We start from the raw sequence: 12791 nt of genomic DNA, 5'->3' as shown, positions 1-12791 counted from the left end.
GCAAAATATCTCAAACTACTATCTCCAAGTCCAATGGATAACTAACAAAATCAAGAAAGCTCACAAACGTACAATTACTTTGATTAAAAAACACTTTGGAGAGACCACACGTGAATAAGAAATTTCGCAGGCCTAGCAAAAAACTTTCTCTCTCAGAACAGTGCATGACAAAATTTACCCTCTCTTTCTCTATGCTAATGCCAAAAAAAAATACGCGTTCCACTGAAATCCGACCGATCAAAAAGCACATAGCGGGAACACGTCTGGAAACAAAACAGATAGTATTGACTGCATATCTCAGTTCTCCAAAACAGTAAAACCAATTTTTCTGGACTGTAAGACAAAGAGTATCAAAATAGGACAATAGTAAACCGAAATGAAAAAATATTGTCGAACGGATTAACAAAACGCCCAAAACTAGCGTTACTGTATACTTTAATTAACTACCAGAAATGACATTTGAATGATCTGCTCCTTTTTATATTGAAACATAGAAGAGACGCAAAACCGAAATTTTCATAAAATATTGACAGCAAAAAATCAGCAGAGTTGAAAAAGATTCCCAGAAATTGTATTGTCAAACCACTCCACGACATTCTAAACTTACAACTAGTAATAGGCGCAAAAATAAACAAAAAAAACATAGCTGGCAGATTGTCAGAAAATAGCCGCAATAGCTTCGTAGATCTGCAGTCTAAAAAAACAGTAAAGACAGACCAAAAAAATTCGACTTTTCATTGAAGGCTGATCTGTTATATTTTGATTAAAAATCTGCATAAGTTATTGCTGCCTCTATTAGCTGATCTCAAATAGCCTTCATTTAGAGTGACACACACCCATTTGACCTTATCTCTTTGCATTAAAGTAAATAAAAGTCAATTTCAAAGTGAGGAAGTCATTTTTGAGAGTGAGGTAAGTCAAGTGTGACCGAAAATTTAATCACGCGCATGAACAAAAAACTCGCTCCACTAAGAGCGAAAAATGACGTCACACACGCAATTCAGTTGAAATTGCATGAACGAATGAACAAAAAGTGGCTGTGACGTCATATGGTCGTAACAAAAATCATGACGACGAAATAAAAAAACATAGCAGGACAAGTCCTGAGGTACAATTCAAAGAATTTTCATTGACTAAACAGAAAAATAGACCTAGAAAGGACTATGAATGGATTGGAAAAACCATTTAGAAAAAAATCCGATCTAAAAAATCGAAAAAACAGTAAAAATCAAAGTGAAATTGCCGCATGTGAACAAAAAACCACTAACGAGAAAGCGAATTTTTGTTCAAACACCGTTTTCTCACTCTACTTTAAATTTGGAGCGAAAAAATTTCACGCCGCAAAACCACTCGCTTTTTCGCTCCACTTCCTGTTTCGGCGTGACCAAAATCACTACTCCAATTTGACTTCAAAAATCATGAAAATGTGTGAACAGATCTTAAAAAAATAAAAAAAGACAGCGCCCCAATACAATTCAAATTCTTTGAATTGTAAAAAACCAAGAGAAGGCCAATAATAGCCCCAGCTATCGCTGTGCGGCTATTAAAAACTGTTAGAGACGTCCGAAACAAAGTTCAGGAAAGTTAAGTAAAAATTATTAGTTATAACAAAAGAATTGATATTTCAGTTTCTGATTCCTTTCGCAATCAGAACCACGCCATACTGCTCAAAATGAAAGACATATGGATATAAAGAAAAAGTAGTTACTAACACGCATCGGAAAGCCAAAACGAGCAAAAATTTGATAGATTTTCAAAAACCTATTGAAAGAAATATATACAAAAATTTATAAATTTGCCTCGAAGTAAATTTACTTGATCTGACTAAAATTCAAAAAGTTGTAGAAAAAATTGCCCATTCAGACAGAGAATTTTTTGAGGCCAGAAAAGTACAGAAGAACCCAGAACTTATTGAAAATAATTGAACCCTTGAAACACGGAGAAAGATAAAAATATGAAAATGAGAACCACCAGTGACCTGAGAAACGAATAATATCTTTTCAAAACCGTATATTAAAACGCTCATAACTTGAGAAACTAAATGATCTAAGGTAGGAAATTTTTCTTTTCACCAGCTTCTCAAAATCATTTTTTTATCAAACTGGGTTTTGAAATTATGACTTTTTCAAGACACATTTTTCCAATCTAATGTCAAGTTTTTCGTTGAGATAAGTAATTCACATTTAAAAATTCGTAATTCTTCAACCACTGCCTGTGATGTACTTCTCAGAATTTATAACAGAGCTTTCACATTTTCACTCCTTTATAACCTTAATTATAATAAAGTTTCCCTTACCTGGCCTATTTAAAGAAATGAGCGCATATTAGTTCTATCTATAAAAAGGGGTGCTCGAACAGACGTCAAAAATTACAGGCCTTTTTCAACCGTACCACGAAGCCCCCTTAGATTTTTTTTAAAAATTGTATCTGTTTAAAAATTGATCAACGACAACCCGCTCAAGCATGGTTTTCGTTCACCATATTCCTTTTTTACCCATTTAATTATTTCTCTTGCACAATGCGAAAAAGATTGTGGTTTATTTAGATTTTGCAAAAGCGTTCAATTGGGTCACTTTGAGCTTCCAAAACTGTTGAGATTCGGTTTCGATAAGAGTTTTGTCTGGCTTTTGTAACCTGTAGTTTACGATTAGAGTAGACGAAGCGATAAAGCACTGCATGATTGGTCTAAAGAACTGTTCAGACTAATGGGCTCCACCAGGTAGACCTCTTTTTTCCCAACTTACATCAACGGTCTGGCTCCAGTTCCTGAGTGCAGTTAAGTTTAACGTATTGCTGACTTATCGGATATATACAGAGGGACCTGAGCACGCTAATATTCTGAATGTTCGGCAATGAAATTTCGTAAAAATCTACAAAAAGCTGCGTGAACGATTATATACGAGTACCTTACGTGAGTGATGCGGGAATTGCTATATCAAGTCCCCTGAAATAGGGAAACCACAAACTGACAATATTTTTGAAAGTAGTAGTAGTAGTAGAGGGTCTTGTTTCTCCACCTCTTCTGGACACAGAGGTAGGTTGGATTCATGATCTCATCTAGATTTCCGCTCTATCCGAGCATAGATGTCGTTCCAAAAGAAGAACAATTAGAATAACTTCCGCTCTATCCGAGCATAGACATGTTTCCAAAGCAGATCAAATAGAATATCTTCTTTCTTCTCCAATAATATACATGATCCCAAATTAGAACAATTAACATAACTTCCGCTCTAACCAATGTTTTTCACCGAATGTCTTCTGCTCTAACCGAGCCTCAAAACTGTAAGTATTCTGCTCTAACCGAGCATTCAATCGGAGGACAAGCTTCTGCTCTAACCGAGCATTTTCACAACTACTGAGTTAAAATCTGATAAAACCGAGCCTAAAAACTGTAAGTATTCTGCTCTAACCGAGCATTTAATCGAACGTCAAACTTCTGCTCTAACCGAGCAATTCTCACAACTGCTGAATTAAAATCTGATAAAACCATGCTTGCTTTAAAAATGCCACCATTTAATCTGCTTGAAAGCACACCGAAAATCAGACGCCAACTCCCGAATATCTTGCGGATTTGGATGCACTCCATCCGACGAAATATGTCGATATCGAAACTTTTTATGTTCAATGAAAGGAATCCGATGATCGCGTGCAACATCCCGGTAGCAGTCATTTACTTTCTTAATGACTTTCCATTTGTCTTTTCGGTTAATTAGTGCCATAATCGTTACTTTAAACTTATAGAACTTGAGTTTTTCAACAAGATAATACATCTCATCTGATGTTTCGACAGGTCCCATCAGTGGTTTATTACGTTTATCGAACAGGTTTTTTGTACCAGCCATGACAACTACATTTCTTGCACCAAATGATTTCATATTTTCAATTACGCGATCGCTGCAGAGTGTTGAGATGCAGCCTCCTGGGCAAGATATAGTAATTGCGTTTTCAACAAACACGCCATACACAAGCGATGATCCTAAGATACAATTTTGAAACAATCGTTGACTTTTCTCTGGAAGGGTTAATTTGCGGTACGGTTTACTCAATTCGACGACTGTACAGCGTCGTTTCATTAAATTACATTTGATTTCGTTTATTCTGGACCTCCGAACAATTTTGTTTTCCATCTTCTCTCTGAAAGAGGCATTCAGTAAGAACTCGAGAAAAGAAACGTTTTTAACTCTTTCCTGAACAATGTATGATCAACTATGCAACGTAGGTGTGAGGGCAGAGCGTTCCACTTCTTTGGGCCAAGAAAAGAGAAAGCTCGTGAACCGTAAGAGTTTTTGATTTTTGGCAACTTCAGTTTCCATTTGTTTTCAGAGCGAGTTTGGTTAAATTTGTACTGGAAAATCACTAGAATTTTCAAATAAAGTGGCAATTTAAGGTTAAACACAATTTTGTGAACATATGTCAAAATTTTGAAATCAATTCGCTGAGCAACAGGCAGCCAGTGCAGGTTGTATCTGAATTCTCGACAAGACTCATATTTTCGAAGGTTAAAAATGAATCGGCAAGCGGCATTCTGTACTCTCTGCAATTTTGTTATTTCTTTGATGTTTAAACCCGCTAATATAGCATTGCAGTAGTCAAGCCTAGAGATGATTAGATTTTGTACAGCAATTTTTCGTGACTCTAAAGAAAGATAATGTTTTATTCTATAAAGTTTCCTGAGTTCATTGTAGCAAGAGCTCGTGATTTTGTTGACATTCTTTTCGAAACTCAAGTGCTGATCAAGATTAACACCGAGTGAAACCAAATTGCTACTGATATTCAAAACAAAATTGTCCAGTTTTAGCGTTGTGATATTTGGACGTTTCTTTTTAGTAGACAATAACATTATTTCAGTTTTGTCCGGATTAACTTTGAGTTGCAAAGCTGTAAAAGCTCCGAACAATTCTTTTACTTGTAACCTCAGCGTTTCAATAAGTGGCTCTTCGTCCTCCATTTCGATTGTGGTGTACAAAACTGTGTCATCGGCGTACATTTGGTACCGTAGGTTACATTTTTGACAAGATCAAGAAAGGAAAACAATCTTTGATTACCTGAAACAAAGAGTACCATACTAATTACACCCGGCGCCAAACTTAATTTCAAGACTAAAAATTCAAAAATCAATGAAAAAACCAAAAAGATCAAAAATGCAAAATTTACCTGTCTCCATTCAAATAAATTGATATAAAAACATGCGGACAAAAACTCATACAAGGGTAGAAAATCCAGAAAAGAAAAAACAAAGACAAAAATAAATCTGATTTAAATTTTCTTAAACAGAATTAACTTATAAGTGTAATCAATCCACTTAAAGTTCACCAAAACCATAAAAAATGCGTGAAAACTACTAAATATCTGAAATTTTTGCACGCAAAAATTGACTTCTGCTCAGCAGATTGATCTGAACACTTTTCACGTGCTGCATTGAGTTTTAGGCCGTTTCACTGATACTTCATTGATTACAAACAATAACACCAGAACTACCCTTTGGTTTGTCGTCTGACCTTAGTTTGCAAAAACAAAGATCGCCATTACTCCGCTTCGAATCGTAAAAAACTACGATTAGCCCAACAAAAGCCTCGCCATCACTTTGCTGCTATTAATCATTCAAAGCTAAGGAAAAATCTCGTTGGGGAGCAAAACCAACTATTATTTTTTGACAATAAGCAGCTGAAACAAATGGTTTATCCAGGAGTCACCCAAGATGGTCGGTATGAAACGTCCTGAGAAACATTTTCCGAGGCATGATTTATTTTTTGAGCGCCCAGAAAGTGGTAGGAAACCATCTGTTCATTTTGCAGATTATCCGTATGGCAGATGTTATAATATTTCTAGTCAGGTAATCTGAAATTTCATTTACAATATTAGATTGTAAGAAAACAAAGCAGGAACATCAAGAAATTTTGCCACCTAATGGGTGGATGAGTTAATAATCTGAAATTTTGGATTAATTCAATTTTTTTTTCGAAATAAGGCTCAAAGTAATTACATTACCAGCTAGAAATTCTAAAGTTAAGAAAGCAAAGTATACGCTGTTTCAAAGAAGATCTTTATTAATAGTTTCCTTAATTAAATTGTCAAGAAATCTGATTAACTGCGGGTCTTTTCATGCTTGAAATCCAAGGACAAGATACGCCCTATTCTTCATCTTAATTGCAGCAGCATGTTATTACCAATGTTGTTTTAAACGCATATCAATAACTCCTTTCCCTTCACGCCAACTTCCTACATTTTAATTGTTTTCTGATAAACACTTCTCTCCTCAGTTCCTCCCTGACCAACTATTATTACCCTCAACCACATGCAAATTTGAATTCCCCTCAGTCCACCACTCTGTGTATTTTGTAATTTCTTCATTCATTGGGCCAAATGCTGTGGGAAAATAGCAATTCCAGTTGTACATTACAAACAGTTGCTTTAATGTAATCGGTCAAACGACCTAAAAACCTGTCTGAAACTTGAAATTCGCTGTAGTTATAGTAGTTGTTGTAGCTGTACAACTTTTCGCTACATTTAGCTGTTCTTATTTTCATTCAAATCTAATTCTGTGGTTATGAATAAGTTAGTGAAAGAAAAGTTTAACTAACACCAATTTGTGAATTGTTTCGTATAGCCTCGACATGAACCATCAAGTGTGAATTGCAATTTAGACTTGTGTGTGATCTACTACTAAGCGAGCGTTTCCCTTTTGTCACACAGATTATATACTTTGTCAATAAATAAATAAACAAGGAATTAACGTTTCTTGCAATAAAGGGACTAACCTTCTTAGCAATTTCTCGCTGCACTTCGCTCAACAGACTTCCATTTTCCACCTCAGCTGTTCCGATTAACTCAAACGCACGCTCAGCGTATTTGCGCTTCTTTCGATTGTAAAAATGACTTTCGATTGGTGAGAAATCGATCATCTTGGTATGGATATGCTGCTTTGGGATGCATATTTGGTCGCGTACCTGGTCTTTGCAAGTTCGCCACATTATAAACTTCAGTGCTTTCAAGACAACAGATAGATCACATAAGCCTTTATTCGTACCGTTATGTGTTTCATCGCTGGAACCCTTACACAGGCTACTTGAGCTGATTGGTTTCTTCAAAGGATTAACAACAAACTCTTTCCACCAGTGTTTTACATAGAGGGGGTCGATTTGAAGGAAAAGCATCAATCCGTACACATCTAAACAACAACTTATGTAACAAACATCTGGCAAATATGTACGTCGTGATTGGAGCTTCCTTGAAATGCTTAAACAAAAGCATGTCGTGAAAGCATTATAACGGACTGGAAAATTTCACAACTACTAAATCAAATTAAAATATACCGATAGATTGCCGGAAAATAGCCGCGATTGAATCCCTTGAACCCAATTGCTGAACAAGAAAAGATAAAATTGATTTTTTTCTCACAACAAAATATCAAAAATACGTTATTTTGATTCGCTTTGGTAGATAGGCTTACCCCTGCTTCAAAATGAGAGGATAGATAGATTAGAACCAACACCAATAAGCAGTAGCAATCTGGAAAAAAAAGCTAAGTAAAAAGCAACGAGCATCTAAAACTGAGCTTTTTACGGGCCCATTTGAATTCTATTTTTGATTTCATTTAACGACATTGACTCCGTTCATTTTAAACTGCTTTGCAGAGTAAATGCTGCAAAAAGGAGGTTTGATAAGAATGAGCGGAGATTAAAACCAGTGTGAAGAAGCTAAAAAGATTTCACGAAAAATGCTGAAAAGGCGGCAAACTTAGGTAGAGCAAAACAAAATTTTGTTTGAAAAATTAAAAAACAGCAGGACAAGTCCTGAATTACAATTAAGAGAATTGAATGAACTAACGACCAAATTTCTCGCAATTATACCAAAGACATTTTTAAGCTTTAGGCATATGACCCCTTACAAATTACAGTTAACAAAGGAACCGGAAAGCTCTTAAACGAAACGAAAAAGATCAATTTCGGCGAGCTAGTGCTAATATTTTCAAAACCAATAACAAAAAGAGCAGTGACAGCGACAAACAAATTTAAAGAGTGCAAAAAACACAGCTGGCAGATTAGCAAAAAAATAACCGTCAAAAAATAACTTCTTAGGTCTGCAGTTTAAAAAAAAGTTTCAAAAATGTTGTATTTTGATTGAGAATATGTATAACTTATGGCTGCTTCTGTTCGCTGCTGCCAAATAACTTTCAATTAGAAAGACACACACTCGGCTCACCTGATCTCTTTAAATTAAATTGCAGGGAAAATAATTCGATAGTGCGAAAAGTCATTTCTGAGAGTGAGGCAAGTCACGTCTGACAAACGTTTGATCACATGAATGAACAAATAAACTCGCTCAACTAAGACTGAAAAATGACACTACGCGTACCATTCTTTCAAAATTGCATGAATAAACGAATAAAGAGCAGGTTTGCAGTAATCATGTCAGATGGCCGTAAAAAAATCTCGGCTATGAAATAAAAAACATAGCATGACAAGACCTGAACCACAACTCCAAGAATCTTCATTGATTAATTAAAAAACCAGACCTACAATGTACTACGAAAGAATTGGAAAAATGGTTTTACAAAATCCAATACATAAACTGCCAAGCAAGTGAACACAGAAACCACTACCGCGAAAAAAATTTCACGCACCAGAAAACACATTTTTTTGTTCCTCTTCATGTTTTTGCTTAAACAAAATCTTCATTTCAAATTTGACATCAAAAATCCTGAAAAAGTAAGAACAAATTAAAAAAACGTAGACGAATGATTTCGGAACCGAATCAAAGTGGACATTGACTTGTCCCCAGTCAACCTTGTCAATAAAAACTGAGCTTAATAATTAATTCCACTAATCATATTGAAGCAATAACTGGAAAACAACACGAGAAAGGCCTACAGTTTATGTCTGGAAAAATGTCTGATAAAATATCTGACTCCTTAAAAACTATTGGCAAAGCAACCTGAAATAGAATAGTCTTCAGTCAATAATTGACAACCATTTGATTTTAAAACAGCAGAAACGATACATACAGAGAAAACCAAGGAAAGCAATAGGAAAAAAAGAAAGAAATTTTGCGGCATATTTTACTTTCTTTTTTTTTCTATCGCTTTCCTTGGTTTTCTCTTTATGTATCATTTTTGCTGTTTTAAAGTCAAATGGTAGTCAATTATTGAAGTCTATTCTATTTCAAGTTGATTTGCCAATAGTTGTTTCGGATATTTTAAAATGCTACCTCCTGACAAGTGAAACCACTTGAACAATCCTCCACTCGATCTGCAAACTATCAAATGCCGGTAAAAACCCTAAACAACAAACAGACAAAGCAAACAACGCAAAACCGAAGAGAAATTACAAATTAAAAAATTATTTAGTTCTGTAAAAACTGCCATGTATAATCCGAAGTGTCAACCCTTAGTAGCAATACCTATGTAAAAGATTAAAAATTGAAAAGGAAAAGCTAATGCGCTAGAAAACCATTCATAAAAAAGGCAAAACATTAAAAAGACAAAAATGTAGGTCAAATCAAACAATTTGACTTATACAACACAAAATTGAAATCTACAGGATCGGGAGATCACCTTAACAACACTAAAACAACTCAAAATCTCCTCGAATGCTCTCAAAAAGGAAAAAGATTGCGAAACGGCTAAAAAAGTACAACAGAGCAAATAGCTCAAAATTGCACCTAACATTTTATTCAGGCGGTCATAAAAACACCAAACACACCAATACCAAACACACCAATTTAGAAAATTAAAACATACCCGGCAAATTGCCGGAAAATAGCCGCCGTTGATTCCAATAAGCATGATTGGGATTGAAAGAATAGAAGATATTGAAAAAAAAAGATTTTTGTACGAAAAGATTTTTTAAGTCCGATTTATTTTGATGGCATTTCGTAGTTGAACATAACGTACTTCTGTTTCTTAGAGAGAGCCTACAGGGGCTAGTATCAATACCAATAAGCATTAGAGATGGTAACTAAAACTTATAGGAACGACGTTCAAATAGCGGGCATCTAAAATTGGGCGTTATGGGTTTATCCCGTTTCTACTTCTGACTTCAATTTTTTATACTGACTCTGTTCATTTTGAATTGCTTTGCTGAGCAACTGATGTTCAAAATCACTTTTAGCAGAATGAGAGAAGAGAGAAACTAGCCTAGAGAAGTCAAAAAGATATCACGCAAAATGTTGAAAAAGCGGCAAAATGAGGTAAAGCGAAACATTTTTTTATTCGACGAAAAAAAAAAATAGGAGCGCTATAATAGCCGGCTGAGAAGATGAGGGCGGCTATTAAAAACACCGTTTTCAAAAAAAGTTGAATTGTAAACAAAAAAACTACTTTAAAAGCCACATGTGATCATAAAAAGCAGCTCACTTAGCGCAAATTTCACAGCTACTTCTCTGGCCGTCTCCGAATAATGAAATAACAAAACAAACTGCTATCTAATTATTGTTCAGAAGTTGAACTAAACAGTTCATTCCATTTGCAACATTTTCCTTCCTCTACAACACATCCTCAAAAATCAGAATTACCCGAATAAAAAAGTAATTACTTCTCTTTGAAACGTAAAAAACAGCGCCCAAATACAATTCAAATTCTTTGAATAGTAAAAACTGAGAAGGCGAAAACGGAGAACGATTATAGCTTAGATAATTGAGACAAATAGCTTTATCCGATAAAGTTGAGTTAAAAATATAAAAAGCTTCAGAAGCTGCAAAACCACTAGCTTAGCAAAAATTTGTTCATATCTACTTTCCGCTCTTTCTCACAAAAAAACAAAAAACATTCTAAAATCTATCTCGTTTGTGAATATCGTTCACCTGATAGACCTAACCACTTCTCTTCACGTGCCGCATTTGACTTCCTCTAAAACACATCCTACAAAAACAGAAGTTAACAATTAGAAAAAAGATCACCGTTACTTACTTTGCGTCGTAAAACAGTGCTCAAATACTTGAAATGCAAAAAGAAACAAATGAAAGCCAATAATAGCCCCAGCTATTGCCTTGCAGCTATTAATAACTATTCCCTTAATTTATCCGCCTTTAGCATGAGAGCCACTTACTTCTATTAGAAAACCAGAAAATAAAGGCTAAATATATTGACCAGACCGTCACAAAATGCGTTAAAACACAAAAAATTTGAAACACAATAAATTGCCAAAAAAAAAACGTAGGCTACTGAAATTGGTCAAAAAAGCAGAAACAAATATCAAGCAACCTCGGAAGAATCGCATCTAAATTCCTCGTGGAAGAGTAAAAACAGACCAATACAGCAGGTGTTTAGCGCAAGCATCTATTATTGAACAGCAAAAAGCCTTAAAATTATAAATGGAAACCAATTTCAGTTCAATTAGGCAAAAAGGTTAATATTAGTTTCGATAACTGAGATAAACACTTTATCCGATAAAGTTCAGCCAAAACTAAAAAAAAACTTCTTGAATGCCGGACAAAATCAGAAAAAATTACTTGCTTAGCAAAAAATTTCATTACTTTCCCAGCTCTCTCTCAATAATGAACGAACAAAACCCACTCTAGATTCGCTCTCTAATTTCAATTTTTTCACTGCCAACCATTTCTTTTGGAGCCATCGAACCAACCAGTTCTTTTCATGTGCGTAATTTGACTTCATCGAAAGAACAACCTCTACGAACCGCCCTTCACACCATAAGTATAAGTCTCCAAAACAGTTTCTGTGAAACACATACTTTGAGACTAGTGAGCTGAAAGGCCCTAAGAGAACTTAATTGCCGCTAAGCGCTACATATTTATCCCCTTTTGAGGACGAAAAGTCAAATGGGTCAGTTGAAAAATCGGTCAAGCGAAAAATTGCATTAAAAAGACCAACAGGACTATTATAATTGCTACAATCTTCGTTTGAGAAAATTTAACAGACGAAAGCCAATAATAACCCCAGCTATTGCCTTGCGGCTATTAATAATTATTTCCAGATTTAATTCGCCACTAACATGCGAGCCACGTACTTCTATTAGAAAACCACAAAATGGAAAGCCACAAACATGGGCCACACCGTCATAAAAGGCGTTGAAAACAAAAATTTGGAACGCAATAAATTACCACAAAATTCAGACTGCTGAAAATGGTTAAGAAAACTGAGACAACTATCGCCCACCTCGGAAGATTCGCTTCCAAAATCTTGGCATAAAAGTGAAAACAGTAGTGCCGCTGCTGATTAGCGCAAGCAGCTTATTATTATGCAGTGAAAAGCCTTAATATTACAAATAGAAACCAGTTACCGCCTAACCACGCACAATGACAAAAGCGCACAAAATTTCACTCAAGAGCAATCTTTTACTCAGATAGCCAAAATGGTTCCTACCACACTAATACTATTTTAAACAATTGAGACAAACACTTTATCCGAGAACATCGAGTTAATACTAAAAAACTTGCTTTTAATTCCGTAGAAAAATCCAAAAATCTCGCTTAGCAAAATTGTCTTTACACCTACTTTCACCGCTCTTTTTCACAATATTGAATGAACAAAAACCTATCTAAATTCACTCTCTGCTTTTGAATTTTGTTCACCATATTGGCCTAAAAACTTTTTTCACGCGCGGCATTTCATTTCCTCTAAACCAGACCCTCACAAAGGAGGTAACCGATCAGAAAAAATATATCACCATTACTCCGTGTTGAGTCATGAAAACAGCACCCCAATAATTCAAATTCTTTAAATGTAAAAACAAGGGGGAACCAAAAGGGCCCCAGCTATCGCTTTGCGGCTATTAAAAGCTATTCGCATTTTAATCCTCCGTTTTCAATATGCGAGCCATTAAATTCTAAATGAC

The 12791-nt window shown here is 35.2% G+C and overlaps 1 protein-coding gene across 1 annotated transcript in view; it reads right to left on the bottom strand.

Annotated features, from left to right (window-relative positions):
• The window catches only part of LOC142342868 (E3 ubiquitin-protein ligase SHPRH-like), a 127517-nt gene that overhangs the window by 74095 nt on the left and 40631 nt on the right, over positions 1–12791 (bottom strand). The window contains exon 7 of the mRNA XM_075394502.1: positions 6759–7168. Coding sequence (XP_075250617.1) covers positions 6759–7168 — 410 coding nt within the window. The remainder of the gene's footprint in view (positions 1–6758; positions 7169–12791) is intronic.

The sequence above is a fragment of the Convolutriloba macropyga genome, chromosome 7, assembly GCF_964194025.1.
Source record: "Convolutriloba macropyga chromosome 7, txConMacr16.3, whole genome shotgun sequence".
NCBI lineage: Eukaryota > Metazoa > Xenacoelomorpha > Acoela > Convolutidae > Convolutriloba > Convolutriloba macropyga.
The sequence above is the reverse complement of the archived record's forward strand: the minus strand, read 5'-3'. Positions and strand labels throughout refer to the sequence as shown.